The 21,236-nt window shown below is 45.6% G+C and overlaps 1 protein-coding gene across 3 annotated transcripts in view; it reads left to right on the top strand.

The window, feature by feature from the left end:
• Window positions 1–21,236, top strand: part of ALS2 (alsin Rho guanine nucleotide exchange factor ALS2) — an 89,818-nt gene that overhangs the window by 65,562 nt on the left and 3,020 nt on the right. For all 3 annotated transcript variants that reach the window (XM_078865824.1, XM_078865822.1, XM_078865823.1), the window contains 5 exons: window positions 1,294–1,470; window positions 2,454–2,499; window positions 4,727–4,788; window positions 19,847–19,996; window positions 20,809–20,905. In XM_078865824.1, coding sequence (XP_078721950.1) covers window positions 1,294–1,470; window positions 2,454–2,499; window positions 4,727–4,788; window positions 19,847–19,996; window positions 20,809–20,905 — 532 coding nt within the window. The remainder of the gene's footprint in view (window positions 1–1,293; window positions 1,471–2,453; window positions 2,500–4,726; window positions 4,789–19,846; window positions 19,997–20,808; window positions 20,906–21,236) is intronic.

Below are 21,236 nucleotides of genomic sequence, written 5' to 3'. Positions count from 1 at the left end.
GTGGTGAGTGAGTGAGTTTGTTAGTCGGGGGGTGGGTGAGTAGATGTATTGGTGACTCAGTGGGTGAGTGACTGAGTGTGTTGTTGTGCCCTGGATTGTGGTGAGGAGACCGTAGATCCTTAAAAGATCTGGACACATGCACATCAGTGAGCTCTGATAAGCGAGGCTGCGTTGGCTGGGTCATGCAGCCTGCATATCCAGCCATAGCATGCCCAAGCAGCTTCTGTGTGGCTGGATAGAGGGGTTAAACAGGCATGGCATAGGCTGGAGAAGAGATGGACTGGTGCGGTGGAGGAGGATGTGGAGCTGATTGGATTTGCCAATGACTGGTATTCTTAAGTACCTTTTTGCATGTGCATCACATTTCCTCTTCTCAGACATAGCGAAAGGCGAAAACAATAAACAAGTTTAAGAAAATTTGCAAAAGAGATGCTGCATTCGCTTTAGGCGTAGATGAGAACTGTCAGGCTATACTGTACATAACGCATACGGCAGCAGAGCAAAGCAGCGCCATCAGGCAATGAGTCTGCACATGTCAAGCGCAGACTCGTCGACAATCGACTCAGTGTCGGTAGCAGTCGTTAGGCGGTCGTAGATACAAGTTTTGGTCGTTTTGTGGGGGTCGTACTGACTATAAGAAAGGTCATAAATGCGGGGAGTCGCAAGTCGAGCTGTCTTAAGTCGGGGGTGACCTATAGATGGTTGACTGAGTGGGTGGGTGAGTGGACAAGTTTGTTGTTGTGACCTGGAGTGTGGTGGTTGAACACAGTATAGATGAGGTGTAACAGTGAATCTGGTAGACCAAGTCTTTGACATGGGTGGAGGAATCAATTAGTAAAGTTCATGGAAACAGTAACCATGGTGGTAGCAATAGAAAATTGAAAAGGAGAGGTGACTGCCGATGAGCGCGTGATTGGATTGAATCAGGGAGTGCTGGATCATCAATCACTCTGACTGCCCTACATTGAATTTTATCGAGTGCAGTGAGGTTGGGAGCCTGGGTGCTTCATCCCAAATGTGATGGCAGGATTCCAACTTCATCTGAATGTGTGCTTTGAATAGCAGCAGTATTTATTATTCAGAGTTTAAAGTGGCTTTGGGGGTGGAAAATAAAACCAAGCTGCTTTAATGCCTTGGCCAGGTGAGTGACATATCTATGTATGTATGTAGAACTTCCTTTGCACCTTACGTAGCCAACCATGGCCAATCGGAGGTGGGGGGGAAGGACAACAAACTAAGGACATAGTAACGGAGGCAGTTGACGTGAGTGAAAGCGTGCATTACTGGCGGCAGGGAGACGGTGACGAGCCTGGGCCTGGTGCTGCCACTGCTGCTGCCGCGCCTCTACCCGCCGCTCTTCACACTCTATGCGCTGCACAACGAGCGGCCCGACGACGACTTCTGGGAGCGTGTGCGGAGACTTAACAAGCAGTCGGACACGGGGCTGCTTTCCTTCCTCGGGGTGCAGCAGTACGTGGGCGCTCCCATGCACACCCAGAGTGCCCTCCATTACACCGCCGGGGGGCCGTCCCGGAGCGCCTTGCGCTTGACGAGTAACTTGCATCTATATCATGGGACTTTTTTTGGCAGTATAAAAAGATCCCATGATATAGCTGCTCACCCCAAGCTATAAATGCAGTGATAACGTTCATTGTCTTTGTACCGTTTGCCTTTTGGCATTCTGTGGTTTGACAATGGTAAGACTAGGCCATATAGAAGGCTGTCTCTGGTGTTGGCCAATCGGTTTCAAAGACAATGCGTATATTATAATCAAAGCATTTTTTGTGTGCATGTTCACCACAAGTACTTGTGATTAATGCAGACTTGATTCCTTGCTTAAGGTATCTATAACACCTTTTTTATTGCCAGAAAGGGTAGAACCTAGTCTTATTTTTCAAACTTGCATCTAACCCTCCTCGGACATTTGAAAGGGCACCCTCCCCCCAGACGCGGCAGCTCCCTTAGGACACAAGATGACTCGGCACGTGGCCTGCAAGTGGGAGTTAGTCTACAGTAAGGGGGGCACTGATTGCTACGTGGAATCCCAATTGCGAAAATTTGTGGATAATATGTCAAATTTGGCTAATTGAACCCCCATGATACCACCACAGCAATGGACCTGCTCTTTACAAATTATGTTATGGTTTCTTTAACATTGGCTGTGAAGCAGATTGCGTGAAGTATATTTTATTGCTACTATACATGCAATAATAACAAGGGCGGCCTGCCAGTTTCAAATGGCGAACCTCTGAAACAAGCGGCAAATGTGCTACCGCAAGGCCATGTCATGCACAAATCATTGATTATCCACAATGTTGTTTTGTCCATCGAAATACTATTTGTTTTATTATTTTATCACAGATGTTTATCAAAGAAAGCCTTGCTGCTGAGTCTCTTTCTGCATTTTCATCGCTTCATTGTGCACCTCTATTGTCTCTTCTATGTTCCTACAGGAAATTTTGGCCCCTGAGTGAGTCAATGCTCACAGACAATCAGCATGTGAGTATTCATCACGGGGGTGAATGAGACAAGCCACCTATTGTCTTTATCATCATCATCCTCACCACCACCACTGCTGGATGAAAGCCGTCGCTGTGCCGCATGGCTCTGCGATGTCACAAACCATCTCCACATGAGCCCATCGCTCCATCTCCACTGTGGTTTTCTATGTCGGCAATTACATTACAAGTCTTGTCCAGCAGCCATTGTCCCTTCTCATGCACTCTACCCAAGCCCACTCTCTGTACCAATCAGTGTGACATCTCTGTGACGTACCGCACCATCCCACCTTCATCCGTAACATTTACGTGAATGATCGTATTTTTTTCCTTGCCATGGCCATGAATTTAATGGATAATTACCGTGGTAATTCTGAACCAAAATAGTATGCATTCATTTATAACTCTCTTATTTAGGAACATTATTTTGGTGCTTTTCAAAATCACGGCAACATGTTCTGCCTTACTTACATTTCATCATTTCGATCCCAATTTGCCTCTGTTAATTGCCAAAGTAAAGAGACATGTTCTTGGTTCTTTCGGTAAAGTCACATTGAAGGGAAATAATAAAATAATAAAAATAAAACATAATAAAATAATTCTCACGACGTTTCGGCCACAACGCAAGCAGCCGTCCTCAGGTGAAGAACAGGTCTGTCGGAAAGACAGCGTCTGAATGAACACAACAAGGCTTGGCAGCGTATATTTAAGCTGGGTTGGAGGGGGAAGAGCGCCTTGACAAAGGAATTTGCATATCAAGAGGAATTTAGCATATTTATGGGAAATACAGATATGGGATTAGTCACTACTTGTGGAATGCGTAGGAGATGGGCGGGGGGTTTCAAAGTCATATTATGCCCGTGCATTATGCAGGATTAGCAGCATCAAAGGGAGGGAGTAGGGTTAGCATTAATAAAGGGAAGGAATGTTAATAGTATGGAGCTGCAGCAGCTAAGCCACCACGTAAAAAAACTAAAATATAAACTACATCAGTATCATTAATATACTAAATATACTCTCCAATAAGCTGAGCTACTAACTACTATTGGAGAGTATATTTAGTATATTGATGATAATGATGTAGTTTATATTTTAGTTTTTTTTTATGTGGTGGCTTAGCTGCTACAGCTCCATACTATTAACATTCCTCCCCTTTATAATGCTAACCCTACTCCCTCCCTTTGATGCTGCTAATCCTGCATAATGCACGGGCATGATATGACTTTGAAACCCCCCGCCCACCTCCTATGCATTCCACAAGTAGTGACTAATCCCATATCTGCATTTCCCATAAATATGCTAAATTACTCTTGATATGCAAATTCCTTTGTCAAGGCGCTATTCCCCCTCCAACCCAGCTTAAATATACGCTGCCAAGCCTGGTTGTGTTCATTCAGACGCTGTCTTTCCGACAGACCTGTTCTTCACCTGAGGACGGCTGCTTGCGTTGTGGCCGAAACGTCGTGAGAATTATTTTATTTTTATTCTTTTATTATTTCCCTTCTACGTGACTTTACCGAAATAACCAAGAAGATGAATCCCTGCAGTCACGAAAGCTTTAAATCGAAAATTAAAGAGACATGATTGTGTTGTATGACTGCATCCTTATGACATACATTTTCCTTTGTTTGGTGAACAAATGAACTGACACTGGCAAAGACAATACAACAAACGTTGAAAAGTACTGAGCGAAGTACGGTTGCATTTACATTGAGAGACCCAAGAGGAGCTCGTAGATCAGAGAAATTAAGTGGACTTGGGCAGGACACCGCTAGAAGGGAAGATAACTGATCGACGACACTGGTGGTGGAATGGCAGCCAATAGAGGGAACGCCAGACAGACAATCGCCATGGAGATGGTGCAGCAGCAGGCTAGATTAAAGCAGCATGCGAGTGTAAGGGATGCCAACGTTATGGACGGGGATTCATCCAGAAGTGGCTTGATCATAGCTGGTGATTGATGATTTCGTCATGGGATTCACGGCTACAATGATCAATGAAGCTGCCGCATGGGTTGCTGCCACCACGGTTGTTTGGGCTGCGTGACAATGACGCCGGTCGCTGTGTCCACATGTGGTGTGGTTGCGGTTGCTGCCACCATGATTGTTCGGGCCTGTGTGACGATGACAACCGATCACTGTCAACATGTTGTGTGGTTACTGCCACCACACTTGTTGGGGCTGTGTGGCGATGACGCCGGTTGCTGTGTCCAAATTGTGTCGCCGCAGAGACTGTCGGAGCTGCGTGACATCTGCTTCGCGGAAGCCGTCGATTCACTCCAGCAAATCAGGTAGGTGCTCAGGCCTGCACTCGTGCTGGTTGAGTCGTCGCGAGGCTATTTTAAACATTAACCGGTAACCGGTTCCAACAGTCATTAACGAAAATGTATTTCTAGTGGAGTGTTAGCAGTGAGTGCACCGATTGGCGCTTGCGGGTGTACAAACAGCACAGCAGCCCCGGCTGGTCACCGCGTGGGTACATTTGCCCTCGTATTCTCAGATAAAAGGTAAAAATGTGCAGCCTTGCAATTGCTTGCTCACACCACTGCTGGCAGAAGGGCCTCACTCGAGGGAGCTCTAGCGGGTATTGTGTCTATTCATCCACGCTGATCAGGCATCTTGAAAGAAGAGCTGGGCGTACCCACACTTTGTATGCTTTACCCATTGACACTGCTAGGTGAACGACTGCAGGGTGCGATTTAAGAAAATTATATTTAAACTGCTGCACTGGGAGATGGAATCGGACCAGTGAACTCCAGATTGCAAGACCAGAATGCTGACCGATACAACACATTTCCCAGTTAATCTGCTACGTGTCTTGCTCTATGCATTTCCATCCTTGCGGCAAACCAGTAGACCGCTAGTTTTCCGCTGTTACAGATATTATCAGACTCATCGAGAATATTTACTCTTTGGTTCTTTCGGTAAAGTCACGTAGGTATAAAATCAAATAAATCACGACGTTTCGATTGCAACACAAGCAATCATCATCAGGTGGGAAAACCACAGCAAGACATTTTCTTTCTGAAGTGGGAGAGAGAGAGAGTTGCCGTGGTAAGAGGTTATATAGGTAAGAAAGGGGGAGGGGCAAGGGGGGGAGAGGGAGTGGGGGGGAGCGCTGCATGGACACTAGGAGAGGGACGTGAGGCTGGGGGGGGAAGGTGGGAGGGGCTGGAAGTGGGAGGCTGAGAGCTGGGGATGCGGGGGGGGGGAAGTTAACTCGGAAAAATAGACCAGTACCCGGCCGATATGATAGACAACAACCACTATAAAGCAGTTAGGGTTTTACCTGGTTAAGGGCATCCTTCCAATGATTGCTCAATTTGTATCCATCTTCTTGGTTGAAGTTATGTCTGTTTATATATCTGGATGGCTTCATGAACAAACCTTGGATAGTAGCCCGAAGGTTTGCAGAGTACCTTGGTCTCGGAAAAAAACTATATCATGTGAGCCCACAGCGTTATAACAATGGTCAGCTACGCCTGTGTTTCAGATCTGCCTTGTGTTCACGGACACGTATTCTTAGGTTTTTTCGGTAAAGTCACGTAGGTAAAACATCAAAATTAATAAATATAAAATAAAATAAAAAATCACGACGTTTCGGAGGCAACACAAGTCTCCGTCATCCGGTGGGACCGTCACAGCCGGATTAGCTGCATCAAGTGAGGCAATGATTCAAGATGTAATCCCTTAAAAGCAAGTTGAGGGGGGGAGGAGAGGGGGGGAGCTCATCAGAATGTGGTAGCCAATGAATGGAACGTATCAGGAGGGAGGGGGGCGGGGCTCAAAGACGGCACGGAGTGCCACGTACAACGCATCGGGAGGGGGAGGGGGGCGGGGCCAAAATGATGGACGGCGGCTTGGACGCGGTTTCTGCTGCACACGCCAACGCATTGGACAGAGAGGGGGAGGGGAGGCCTGATACACATGATTGAAAAAGAACGAAAATGCCCATGTTTATACCAATGAAGAGAGTACTGTTAAACATTGGGGATGTTAACACTCGGTAAAGTAAAGTAAAATAGTGCCTGTCAGATAAGATGGTCCAAAAAAGTGTAATTAAGTCTTTTTTGCGTGGTTGATAACATCTTTCCAATGATTACTAAGTTTGTACCCATCATCACGGTTGAAATTATGTCTGCGTTTGTATATTTGTATGGCTTCGTGTACAAACCTTTGATGGTAGCCGGGAGGTTTGCAGAGAACCTTGGTCTCGGAAAAGACATGTACATCGGGCCCTCAGGATAAACGGATACTCTGACCGTACTATCCACCAAGCTGTCTCTCCCACCACACAGAAACAGCCACGTGAAACTCCGACCAAAACTATCACGTTACCATACATAGCTGGCGTGACCAAAAAGATCTCCAAAATTCTAAACAAACATAAGATCCAAGTCCGATTCAGTACAGTGCATAAAATCCGTGATCTGATTCCATCTGTGAAGGATGTCGTTCCTGACTTACAGTATCCTGGAGTCTACAAATTGAGTTGCATTTGTGGTGATTGCTACATTGGAGAAACGAAACGTCATGTTTCTGATCGTGTCCGCGAGCACAAGTCAGATCTGAAACACGGCAGAACTGATTCTTCGGCCGTTGCCGATCATTGCTACAACTCGGTGGGCTTGATCCGGCTGTGACGGTCCCACCTGATGACGGAGACTTGTGTTGCCTCCGAAACGTCGTGATTTTTTATTTTATTTTTATTAATTTTGATGTTTTACCTACGTGACTTTACCGAAAAACCTAAGAATATGGATCCTTGCAGTCACGAAAGCTTCAAATCTAGAATTCACGGACACGGTTTCGTTTCCCCGATGTAACTGCTCCAAGATATTGCATGTCAGGAATGACATCCTTCACAGATGGGATTAGATCCAGGATTTTGTGTACTGTATTGAATCGGACCTGGATCTTGTATTTGTTTAAGATTTTGGAAATCTTTTTGGTAACACCTGCTATGTATGGTAACATGATGGTTTTGATCGGCTTCTCAGGGGGTTGTTTCTCCATGGTTGGAGAAACAGCTTTGCGAATAATGCGGTCCGAGTACCCATTCATCTTGAGGGCCTTGTGTACGTGTTCCAGTTCACTGGCTAGGTGGTGTTGGTCGGAAATGCAGTGGGCCCTATGGTGTAGTGTTTTGATGAGGGAATTATTTTGTGCTGGATAGTGTTGGGAATCAGGTTTCAGATAGGAATCCATGAGGGTGGATTTCCTGTAGACAGTGTCCCAATGAGCCGTCAGGTCTCTTCTCAAACAAAACATCCAGGAAAGGTAGCTTACTATCCTTTTCAACTTCCATGGTGAATTTGATGGATGGGTGTATGGAATTGATGTGGTTGAGAAATTGGTTCAAGCTGGCAGGCCATGTGGCCAAATGACGAAAGTGTCATCTACATATCTCTTCCACAAGGAAGGACGTAGGGTGGATGTCTGGATGTCATCTGTTTCAAATTTCTCCATGAAAACATTCGCTATAACTGGTGATAAGGGGGAACCCATGGAGGGTACCTTCATTTTGTTTGTACAAAGTACCATTCCAGGTTAAGTAAGTATTGGTAAGGCAGTGTCTAACCAGAGTAGGTACATCAGGATTCAGTCCATGTGGACTAAGTCTTCAATTATTGCTAAGGTGACATGTACAGGAACCTTGGTGAACAGATAAACTACATCAAAGCTGATGAGCAAATCATCTGGGGACAATGAAATGCCCTTGATTAGAGAGACCAAGTGAGCTAAGTTACGTACTGCTGAGGTAGTCTTGCCCATGAATGGAAGCAAGGTGCTAGACAGAAAACGAGCCAGTTTGTAGGTAGGTGAGTTGATAGTGGAAACGACGAGCCGAAGTGGAGTACCTTCTCTATTGATTTTAGGAAGACCATAGAATCTGGGTGGTCTAGTAGCAGAGGGTTTTAGGGAGAGCCGTTTGAATGGTTCGATTAGGGAAGTCGAACTGGTAATGATATTGTTGGTTTTTGTAGCCAAGCGGTTAGTAGGATCTTTGTTGATTTTGTTATAACACTGTGGGCTCGCTAACTGGTTGTTCCATCATATTTACCAAGCACTAATCTATTCTGTTGAGTTAATTGCATCCCCAGCGTTTGGCAGTACTGCTACTGTTGCTTTGCTGTCTTTCATTGGCTTTACTGTAGTGGTGTTGGCTTTTTTGCACTTCAACGTCTGCTACTGTTGCTTTCGTGTCTTTCATTGGCCTTGCTACAGTGGCATTTGTTTTCTGCACCTTTCTAGCCCCGCCCACTTCCCCCCCCCCTGTCCAGTAGCATTCCACGCAAAGCTACCCTCCCCCTACTCCCCCCCCTCCCTTGCTCCTCCCCCCTCTCTTACTTATATAACCCCTTACCACAGCATCTTTCCCACTTCAGCTAAAATTTCCTGGCTGTAGTTATCACACCTGATGATGATTGCTTGTGTTGCAATCGAAACGTCGTGATAATTTTTATGTTTTATTTTTATTATTTTATTATTTCACTTCTACGTGACTTTACCGAAAGAACCAAGAATATGAATCCCTGCAGTCAGGAAAGCTTTAAATCCAAATTTTTCGCGTGATATTGTTTTTTCCGAGACCAATGTATTCTGCAAACCTTTGGGCGACTATCAAAGGTTTGTTCATGAAGCCATCCAGATATGTAAACATAGACATACCTTCAACCGAGAAGATAAATACAAATTGAGCAATCATTGGAAGGATGTCTTTAACCAGGTAAAACCCTAACTGCTTTATAGTGGTTGTCTATCATATCGGCCGGGTACTGGTCTATTTTTCCGAGTTACCCCCCCGCATCCCCAGCTCTCTCGGCCTCCCACTTCCAGCCCCGCCCACTTCCCCCCCCCCCAGCCTCACGTCCCTCTCCTAGCGTCCACGCAGCGCTCCCCCTACCCTCCCTCTCCCCCCCTTGCCCCTCCCCCCTTTCTTACCTATGTAACCTCTTACCACGGCAACTCTTTCTCTCTCCCACTTCAGCAAAACGTTTTCTTGCTGTGGTTTTCCCACCTGATGATGATTGCTTGGGTTGCAATCGAAACGTCGTGATTTATTTTATTTTAGATCTACGTGACTTTAACGAAATAACCAAAGAGTATGGATTCCTGCAGTCACGAAAGCTTAATCTAGATTCATCGAGAATAGTTCATATCCATGGAAGATTTTATATTTGTCCTCAGTGCTGTTTCATTTGTATGTTGAACTTCTTTCCCACCGTACGTACCCCAACGTGCTAATCAGAGGTGCATTTGGGGTTCCTCAGGGATCTGTGCTTAGCCCTCTTCTCTTTTGAATGTCCTTGGTTCCACTGGGCCATTCACTCAGACATTTTTGCCTAAAGTTTTATTGTTATGCGAATAACATCCACATTTACTTGCACAATCTGCTGCCTGCCTCCATGCTCACTTCAGTGCTGGCTTCTATCAACAAAAGTTACTCCATTTGAATGGTGTTAAAACAGAGGTGATGCTCATTGGATCTCCCCACCAGCTTCAAAAGCTGCACTCTTCAGTGTTACAATCGATGGCCAGGTGTAATGGGTTCAGCACTGGCAGTAATTAAGACATCTAGGGGTCGTCTGCGATCCCACTATCCTTAAAGGCTCATTAAAAAGATCACAAAGACTTTATTTTTCCATCTCGAGAATATCTCCCATATCCGATCCATTATTTTGGCTTCAGATGCAGAGAAGCTGCTCCATACCTTCGTATCTTCTCATGATATTGCACCGTCTTGCTCCCTGGTGTGGCTAAGAAGGTGCTTAACAATCTGTGGCATGTTCAGAATGCGGCTGCTAGGGTGTTAACCAGAACAACTTGTTCAGATCACATTATGCCTGTCGTGTATGTGTGTATGTTGAACTTCTTTCACACCGTTATGTAGCCAACCATGTTAATCGGAGGTGCGGGCCTCCTTGCACTGGCTTCCAATTTTGCAAAGAATTCACGTTGCACCCATCAGTCCCCTCAAGGTCTCTAAGATCTGGGGGTGCCGATCTCTCCGTTCCCAGGTCGAGGCTTTTGTCGATGGGCCACCGAGATGTTTCCCGTGTGGCCGCCAGACCAGACTCTGGAACTCTCTGCCACGATTTTTCGATTTAAAGCTTTCGTGACTGCAGGGATTCATCTTCTTGGTTCTTTCGGTAAAGTCACGTAGAAGGGAAGTAATAAAATAATGAAAATAAAACATAATAAAATAATTCTCACGACGTTTCGGCCACAACGCAAGCAGCCGTCCTCAGGTGGAGAACAGGTCCGTCAAGTAGACAGAGTCTGAATGTCACGCTCCAGGCTTGGAGCGACTATTTATGCTGGGATGGAGGAGCGAAGAGCGTCTTGACAAAATAATTTGCATATCAAGAGGAATTTTGCATATTTATGGAAATGCAGATATGCGATTAGCACTACTTGTGAAATGCGTAGGAGGTTTGGCGAGGGGTTTAAAGTCATTATGCCCATGCATTATGCAAGATTAGCAGCATCAAAGGGAGGGAGTAAGGTCAGAATTAATAAAGGGAAAGAATGTTAATAATAAGGCGCCGCAGCAACTAATATGCTTATTGACTATACCTTGTCATATTACACTATGTTTTATTCTACCCACTCAACTGTATAGCACACTGCTATATATTCACTATAAAATTACGATACTATATATTACCTCATACATTGTATTAAACATTACACTTTAATACTATTTATTATTATATAATATGTTATACACTATACCATAAACCGTCGCGTGAAAGGTACTAAGAGGAAACAACGAAATATGTCAATGGGAGAATGGTGGTAGGAAGCTTGCAGCGGAGCAAAGAATCCATTCCCTGCGGAGTGCATATCAAGAGGAATTTAGCATATTTATGGGAAATGCAGATATACGATTAGGAGGATTGGCGAGGGGGTTTAAAGTCATTATACCCATGCATTATGCAGGATTAGCAGTATCAAAGGGAGGGAGTAAGGTTAGAATTAATAAAGGGAAAGAATGTTAATAATATGGCGCCGCAGCAACTAATATGTTTTTAGACTATACATTGTAATATTACACTGTATTATTCTACCCACCCAACTGTATACCACACTGCTGTATATTCACCATGCAATTACGATACTATATATTACTTTATACATTGTATTAAACATTACACTTTAATACTATTTATTATTATACAATATGCTATACACTATACCACTGACCGTCGCGTGAAAGGCACCAAGAGGAAGCAACCAAATATGTCAATGGGAGAGTGATGACAGGAAGCCCACAGCGGAGCAAAGGACCCATTCCCCGCGGAGAATACAGGATATATAGTCAATGTCAGCGAGTGGAACGCGGTCCGAAAGTCACCGTAAACGTGGATACAATCAGTTATGATCCGAAATGGTTTATTACGTCCTTCCAATGATTGCTAAGCCGGAATCCATCTTCTCGGTTGAAATTGTCTCTGTGTTTGTATATGTGGATCGCCTCATGAACGAATCTCTCATGGTAGCCAGATGGCTTGCAGAGAACCTCTGTCTTGGAGAAGTCAATATCATGTGAACCCACTGAATTTTAACAATGATCTGCCACGGCTGAGGTGTTTGTCCTACCGTGTTTCAAGTCTGCTTTATGTTCACGGATGCGGTCCGAGACATGTCGTTTGGTTTCTCCAATGTAACTGCTACCACAGAGGCAACTAAGTTTGTAGACGCCAGGGTACTGTATGTCTGGAACCACATCTTTTACAGACGGGACCAGATCATGGATTTTATGTACTGTGTTGAATCGGACATGGATCTTGTGTTTAATCAGGATTTTGGAGATCTTTTTTGTGACCCCAGCAATGTAGGATAAGGAGATGGTCTTGAGAGGCTCCTCAACAGGATCCTTCTTGATGGTTGGAGTGATGGCTTTGCGGATTGTGTAGTCGGAGTAACCATTAGCCTTAAAAGCTTGGCGTACGTGTTTGAGTTCACTGGCAATGTGTTCCTGGTCGGAAATGCATTGGGCTCTATGGTATAGAGTCTTGATGAGGGAATTCTTCTGGGATGGATGGTGGTGGGAATCCGGTTTTAGGTAAGCATCCGTATGGGTGGCTTTCCTGTAGACAGAATGGCTCATTGAACCATCAGGTCTCCTTTTAATTAGGACATACAAAAAGGGTAGCTTGCCATCTTTTTCGACTTCCATGGTGAATCTGATGGCTGGGTGTACGGAATTGATGTGGTCGAGAAATTGGTCTGGAGCAGGCCGGCCATGTGGCCAGATGACAAAAGTGTCATCTACGTACCTCTTCCATAAGGTCGGACGTAGAGTGGCAGTCTGGATGGCGTCAGTCTCAAATTTCTCCATGAAGACGTTGGCTACAACCGGAGATAGGAGGGATCCCATTGGGGTGCCCTCAGTTTGCTTGTAGAAAGTTCCATTCCAGGTGAAGTATGTATTGGTTAAGCAGTGTCTCACCAGGGGGGGTGCCCCAGCATTCAGTCCTTGATGAACCAAGTCTTCAATGATTGCGATGGTGTCAGGTACAGGAACTTTGGTGAATAAGGAAACCACATCAAAACTGACAAGCAGGTCGTCTGGGGACAGGGAAATCCCCTTGTCGATACCAGGTCAGTAGAGTTTAGTACCACAGAGGTGGTTTTTCCAGTGAAAGGCCGTAGGATTTCAGACAAAAAACGAGCCAGTTTGTATGTGGGGGAGTTGATCGTAGAGACAATGGGACGAAGAGGTGTTTCTTCTTTATGTATCTTTGGCAAGCCGTATAATCTTGGTGGCCTGGCTGCAGAAGGTTTCAACGAGAACTGTTTGTTCTGATCAATTAATGCGGTTGAATCAGAAATGACTTGGTTAGTTTTAGAGACGAGGCTGTTGGTGGGGTCTCTTTTTATTTTTGTATAGCTGCCATCGTTGAGTAGTTCTTGAAATTTGTTGTTGTATTCTATTTTGTCCATGATGACAGTGGTATTGCCTTTGTCGACTGAGAGGATGACAATGTCATCCCTCTTTTTTAATTGAGCTAATTCAAAACTCTCATCTTTGCTGATGTTGCTAGCTGGCATCTTAGTGTTTTTGAGGGTTGCAGAGATTTCAGATCTTGCTACGTCTGCAGAGATGTGACTCAGGCCCTTGAGAGCTACATCTACTCTAGCAATTATATCATTAACTGGTATGTGTCTAGGTGTGACTGCAAAGTTTAGTCCTTTAGCTAAAACGGATTTCAGACCTTCAGAAATAGAACTGTTACTGCGATTAATTACGACTTTGTTAACGTCTAGCTTTTCAATGTGTGGGTCCGGTCTCTTGTTTGAGAGGCAGTTGAATTTGGAAATCAAGTTGTCCTTACATTTGGTCGACATAGCAGCAGCTGAAGAGGCAGTCATTTTGTCTACATGTTCCCAATCCGAAGTGGACATTGTTGCACTCAAAGATAAGTGTGATTTGTAGAGTGTCTTGTCTAACTGATCTAGATCGGTGCGCGTAAGTCTGATTTTCTCTGAGATGAGAGCTAAGCTAGTTCTAGACAGAATTCGTTTAGCATTAGAAGAAGTTACAGCAGCAGATGTTAGTGTAAATGCGTTTGGTATTACCTTAGAGTCGCGGCATCTCTTCAGAAAGGTGAGAGACTCGATTAGCTGAGCCTTCCTATCACGGAGCTTGTTGAAGAATCTCAAAGTTATGTGGAATCCCTCCCCATAGAGGCGGTTAAATTTCGATGTAAAGCTTTCGTGACTGCAGGGATTCATCTTCTTGGTTCTTACGCGCACCGATCTAGATCATACACCCAGCCATCAGATTCACCATGGAAGTCGAAAAAGATGGCAAGCTACCCTTTTTGGATGTCCTAATTAAAAGGAGACCTGATGGTTCAATGAGCCATTCTGTCTACAGGAAAGCCACCCATACGGATGCTTACCTAAAACCGGATTCCCACCACCATCCATCCCAGAAGAATTCCCTCATCAAGACTCTATACCATAGAGCCCAATGCATTTCCGACCAGGAACACATTGCCAGTGAACGCAAACACGTACGCCAAGCTCTTAAGGCTAATGGTTACTCCGACTACACAATCCGCAAAGCCATCACTCCAACCATCAAGAAGGATCCTGTTGAGGAGCCTCTCAAGACCATCTCCTTATCCTACATTGCTGGGGTCACAAAAAAGATCTCCAAAATCCTGATTAAACACAAGATCCAGGTCCGATTCAACACAGTACATAAAATCCGTGATCTGGTCCCGTCTGTAAAAGATGTGGTTCCAGACATACAGTACCCTGGCGTCTACAAACTTAGTTGCCTCTGTGGTAGCAGTTACATTGGAGAAACCAAACGACATGTCTCGGACCGCATCCGTGAACATAAAGCAGACTTGAAACACGGTAGGACAAACACCTCAGCCGTGGCAGATCATTGTTACAATTCAGTGGGTTCACATGATATTGACTTCTCCAAGACAGAGGTTCTCTGCAAGCCGTCTGGCTACCATGAGAGATTCGTTCATGAGGCGATCCACATATACAAACACAGAGACAATTTCAACCGAGAAGATGGATTCCGGCTTAGCAATCATCGGAAGGACGTAATAAACCATTTCGGATCATAACTGATTGTATCCACGTTTACGGTGACTTTCGGACCGCGTTCCACTCGCTGACATTGACTATATATCCTGTATTCTCCGCGGGGAATGGGTCCTTTGCTCCGCTGCGGGCTTCCTGCCATCACTCTCCCATTGACATATTTCGTTGCTTCCTCTTGGTGCCTTTCACGCGACGGTCAGTGGTATAGTGTATAGCATATTGTATAATAATAAATAGTATTAAAGTGTAATGTTCAATACAATGTATAAGGTAATATATAGTATCGTAATTGCATGGTGAATATACAGCAGTGTGGTATACAGTTGGGTGGGTAGAATAATACATAGTGTAATATTACAATGTATAGTCTAAAAACATATTAGTTGCTGCGGCGCCATATTATTAACATTCTTTCCCTTTCTTAATTCTAACCTTACTCCCTCCTTTTGATACCGCTAATCCTGCATAATGCATGGGTATAATGACTTTAAACCCCCTCGCCAATCCTCCTAAATGCATATCTGCATTTCCCATAAATATGCTAAATTCCTCTTGATATGCACTCCGCAGTGAATGGATTCTTTGCTCCGCTGCAAGCTTCCTACCACCATTCTCCCATTGACATATTTCGTTGTTTGCTCTTAGTACCTTTCACGTGACGGTTTATGGTATAGTGTATAACATATTATATAGTAATAAATAGTATTAAAGTGTAATGTTTAATACAATGTATAAGGTAATATATAGTATCGTAATTTTATAGTGAATATATAGCAGTGTGCTATACAGTTGAGTGGGTACAATAAAACATAGTGCAATATGACAAGGTATAGTCAATAAGCATATTAGTTGCTGCGGCGCCTTATTATTAACATTCCTTCCCTTTATTAATTCTGACCTTGCTCCCTCCCTTTGATGCTGCTAATCTTGCATAATGCATGGGCATAATGACTTTAAACCCCTCTCCAAACCTTCTACGCATTTCACAAGTAGTGATAATCGCATATCTGCATTTCCCATAAATATGCTAAATTCCTCTTGATATGCAAATTATTTTGTCAAGACGCTCTTCGCTCCTCCATCCCAGCATAAATAGTCGCTCCAAGCCTGGAGCGTGACATTCAGACTCTGTCTACTTGACGGACCTGTTCTCCACCTGAGGACGGCTGCTTGCGTTGTGGCCGAAACGTCGTGAGAATTATTTTATTATGTTTTATTTTTATTATTTTATTACTTCCCTTCTACGTGACTTTACCGAAAGAACCAAGAAGATGAATCTCTGCCACGATATATAAGGATATCTTAGTCTGCGGACATTTTAAAAACACATCTTAAAATGTATTTGTACACTTGTGTGCATTTATTTTTTTAGCTTATTCAGAAACTGTCAGATATTTTGCCTTTAGTTTCATGACTTATTGTCATGCCGAGTGTCTGTTGCTGTGTCTTGTGCTTTGAAATTCTTGATTTAAAATTAACAAAAAAATTTGCTGGGTTTTTTCATGTGGTTACTCGTCAGGAAAAAAAAACCAGTTGAGCCACCTTCATGTTGAATGTGTAGTGAGTTCAAGGAGACGTAGACGACGTAGTCGGAGGCACAATTATTTATTCAACCAAAGGGCAGAACACAATACTTGAAGGGGTAACGGCCCCTTCACCCGTCTAACAGGGAAACACCCTTAGTGCTAGCCCGGCTAGTCTGCTCCCAGGTCCTCCACTAGAGAGCTAGGGGAGGCTAGCTGATCCAGCTCTGGCCAAGCTTGGATCTCGGCACCCTTAGCCAACCAGACCGGCTCTTACAAGAGTGTAATGTGAGGATATATCCGGGTTGCTGATGGATCACACCTCGTTACGATGATTGGCTCTGCCGGTCCTGGCCCATAGCCAATCGGGGGAAGTCTAGGGGCATGGCCCTGACTTAATGGGAAGGTGACATCTGTAAGTAGAGGATTGGTTCTGCTGGCTTGAGCCACAGCCAATGGGGGGACGAGTCAGGGGCGTGGTCACCGGAGCGTACGATGGAGTCTAGAAGATTCCATAGAGGTTAACCAGGATTGGTGGAAAGGTACCACGTGACCCGGGTATTAAAAAGGATGGAGACGAACAACACGTGGTCAGATCTGGTACGAACGGAGGGTGAGGCCACGCTGGAGCGGGGTCCAGGCTTGCCACGTGGCCGCGCATGTCTCTCTCTCTCCCTCTCACGCTGTCTGTCAGCAGCGTGAAGGAGTAAGATAGGAGTGTTGTGAACGAAAGACAAATAAAGACCGGATTCCAGAATTCGCTTCCACGACCTTTGTTACAAGAGCATCGGCTCTGGGCTCTCAGGGCCGCGCCGCTGGCTTGCCCTGGTCGGTCCTTATGTAATGCGAGCAAGGATTGAGGGGGGGCGGAGTCTGGGTCACGTGGGGAGTGGGTGGAGTTAGGGTCACGTGGGAGAGAGGATTTAGGGGGAGAACCGGAAGGGGAAAGGGGAGTTGAGAGGGAGTGAAACAGGAGGAGGCCACGCTGGGCAGGACGGAGAGAGTGGCGCGGTCGCCACGCGGTGGGAGACGTCGACACCGTCAGCCATCGGTGTCAGACACAGAGAGCTAGCGGCTGTGGGAGGCTAGCTGTATACGGGGCAGCAGTGAAGCTAGAGAGCGGAGCAGCGGTGTGGCTGCAAGGTGGAGCAGCAGGGAGACTGCATATCGGAGCAGTAGGGAGACTGCATATCGGAGCAGCCGAGTGGCTGTGGAGAGATCGTCGGGAGGGACGCGGGCCTGAGCGAGGACACCGTGGTAACGAGATTCTACGAACCCAATAAAGGACAACGGAGATCGACATCTAAGAGAGAGTCCTTTATTACACTTAGAAGGACAGCGAGCCAGGGGAGTCCCAGGGCCTATCCTGCTGGTTTTAGCTCTTTGCTGGTTAAGCTGCAATACTCGACCCCGAGCCCACCGGCTCCCCGCTTTATATAGCAACTCCCCCCCGAGGGGTGGGGCCGTGGGGGATCACAGCGCCGTTACAGCCCCCCAGGGCTAACCGTTGCGGACTTGGATGTAGGCACCCTTACGCGTGCGGGCGCAAACACCCCTTGTGTGTTTGTTGCCCTCCCGTAACACCCCTACAAATGTACAGGGGGTGAGAGTGGAATGTGCCGGCGCAAACATTGAATGCGGTCTTGATGTACAGTGCTTGTTCATTAGCGCACAACATCACTCTCACCCACTGTATGACGTCACCACTCAAGGCCTGCCATAGTGCACGTGATAGACTCAACATGTTTGCGAATGTGCCACTACACGTTGCTATGTGTGTGTCAGCCAACCCCTGGACACCCTTGCAAACGAGATTCTGCATTAGTCTCCAACTCCTTTTCAGAATGAGCAGAAATACCAGGTCATCAGCATACATAAGTTGGTTGACCAATAGGGGGCCATCCCTTGACCGCCCCCAGGCATTTCCCATTATATCTGTGCCAAATGGAAATTTCTGCGGTACAAGCATTGAAAGCATCTTGAGACGATGCTAAATAGTGTAGGGCCCAGAGGACATCCCTGTTCCACCCCAAGGTGAACACATAAATGGCTTTGATTCCCGGCCACGCAGCCTTACCCAGGCCTGCCCGCTATCATGAAGGTCCTTGCACTCACCCGCTTACACTCTCACACTCATTCACACACTCACTCTGCAGAACAGGGGGAAGAACATACAATCTTCACACAGGCCCTTCTCCCTGTGAGATTCAAGTGTTGCCACTGTGCCAGCCTGCTCCACGGTTCCGCACCTCCGATTAGCACGGTTGGCTACGTACGGTACGAAATGATTTAAACCTACGTACGTACATGACTGGAGAACAAGAATCATAACCTGTTTTATCTGGACTTGATTCCCTCTATGCAGTAGTGTTTGCTTATCAAGGGAGCCCAGGTAAAAGTCTACTTGAGGAAACTCTAGAAAGCAAGGCTTCTGCTTTATCTGAACAAATAGGTATTCGCAAACAAGTTCAGCTTTATATTTTGTTTAACCAGATGGTGAGAACTGAAGAGACCAGGATAGGCTCATTTGTAAGAGTGATGACCAGGGTCACCAAAATGAGAAAAGCAACACAAAGTACATCAATGAAGTAAACAAAACAAAACCCCACTCACACATAAAGAATCGAAAATATTGCAAACTTAACTCAATGTAAAATTTCAAGCTATATATGACATTTCTTGCAGCGCAAATCGGCTTGGTTTAGCCAATATAGTACAATCCATAATGTTTCGGTTAAGCCATGTAAATTATGTGGATAATTTGCATAGTTTCGAGCAAAACGTAGGGTCTGACGGATGTATGTGGCTGTGAGAAGTATTTTTGCAACCCACCGGTGTGGGACAATAACAACTGGTGCCACTTGTACACCATGTGACAATTTTTTTTTGGGTTAGATTGCGTAAATATAAATGTGTCGTGTGTTGGAAAGAAAAACCCACAATATTTCCAATTGTAAACATTTACAAACATTTACAAATGTTTACAAATGTTTACAATTGTAAATCGTAAATATGGCTTTACAATTGTAAATGTTATGGGATTACCGTACTCTCCAACACTAGTAACTAATGGGCATGTTTTGTTCACGTGACAAACCTTATTGATTGGCTGTCAGGTGGTCGCGGGTTTAACGACACATTTACGCTCACTAACCCCAAAAAAACCCTCCGTTGTGGATGATATTGGTCAAGAAAGCCGACTACTACTACGTGTTAAACTGAACAAATGTTATGTCTTGTGCAGCACAACGTTTACGCCGGAGGACAAGCTCTCCGTCATCCAGCGCACTTTTGAGCAGATCAACGAGGCGCTGCGCGGGGTGGTGCAGCCCGACTACGTGTGGTCCATGGACGACCTCTTCCCTGTCTTCCTGTTCGTGGTCCTGCGTGCCAGGTGCTGCCCTTCACCTCCTCATCTCACGCGCACAAAACGCATAACCTCAAAGCCCTCCCTTTCACTTGGAGTGAAATGTGCACGTTCTCAGCGGTGAGATCGTAAAGAAGTCAAGTAGTCGGTGTTCGCGGCCAGTGCTATGATTCGCAAAATAATTTGGGTTAGGCCACGATGTGGTGTGAACAGATTTGTGTTTGAGGTATATCAATTATAAGTCGTGTGATAATAACGAGCCCTGCCCACGCATTTTTTCTGGATTCAAGGCCAGGGTGGAGAGTGAGTGGGGTTGAGGCATGACGTCAGCTCAACACTGGCATGTGGGTGATGCCGTGCTGCACTTGCCTGCATTCCAGCTAGCTGGCTAGCCATCCAGATTTTTTTGTACACTACAGTCCTATTTATAAATTGTAACGTGTACAGTTGTTGCTCACTCTCAGATAGAGAGAGAGAGAGTGGGAAGGCACCCAGGGCTGGCACCAACAAATTGCCTCAGCTCTGTGGCCCTATATTGGGATGTTTGGTCAACTCCGCAAGTGAGTGTTTATACTTATGGGAGGAAAGCTGGAACAAGCCTTAAAACACCCATGCGTGCGAGGGGGGGCAACACTCAATCCTTGCACAGAGAGGATATTAATACACTCTCTATACCGTTCAGCCGTTTGTACCCTGGCAAGCCAGGAGATGAGGGCCTCGACCCACGGGTAAGGGTTGAGCATCACGAGTGGTGTGATCACGTGGCCACCGGTGCCTGGCTAAACGTTGCTGGGATTTGATTGCAATGGTTTGTGTCTGGCTGCCACTGGCCTGTGTAGGATCAGGAATCTGGGATCAGAGATCCAGCTGATCGAGGATTTGATGGACCCCTTCTTGCAGCACGGGGAACAAGGCCTCATGTTCACCACGCTCAAGGTACGAGTCCACCCCGTCACGACAATTGGCCATCTCCTGTATGAGCACTGCAGATGGCGCAACAAACACATCTTACAACAAACACAATTACAACAGTTGTACCTAGCCCTGGAGGGTGCCATGGTGGCGAGATGTTAACTACCTCGCCTGATATGCAGGAGGCCGTGGGTTTGATTCTGACCCTGGCGACTGTATATTTGGAGTTTGCACGTTCTTCCCGTGGTTGCATGGATTTTTCTCCGGGTCTTCCGGCTTTTCCCTTAACATTTAGAAACGTGCCCTTCGAGTATTTGGCTGCTATAAATTTCCACACAATAAGCCACTATGCTCA

Source organism: Lampetra fluviatilis, chromosome 21 (assembly GCF_964198595.1).
Source record: "Lampetra fluviatilis chromosome 21, kcLamFluv1.1, whole genome shotgun sequence".
NCBI lineage: Eukaryota > Metazoa > Chordata > Hyperoartia > Petromyzontiformes > Petromyzontidae > Lampetra > Lampetra fluviatilis.
Note: the sequence above shows the minus strand (reverse complement) of the source record. Positions and strands in the feature narration are given on the sequence as shown.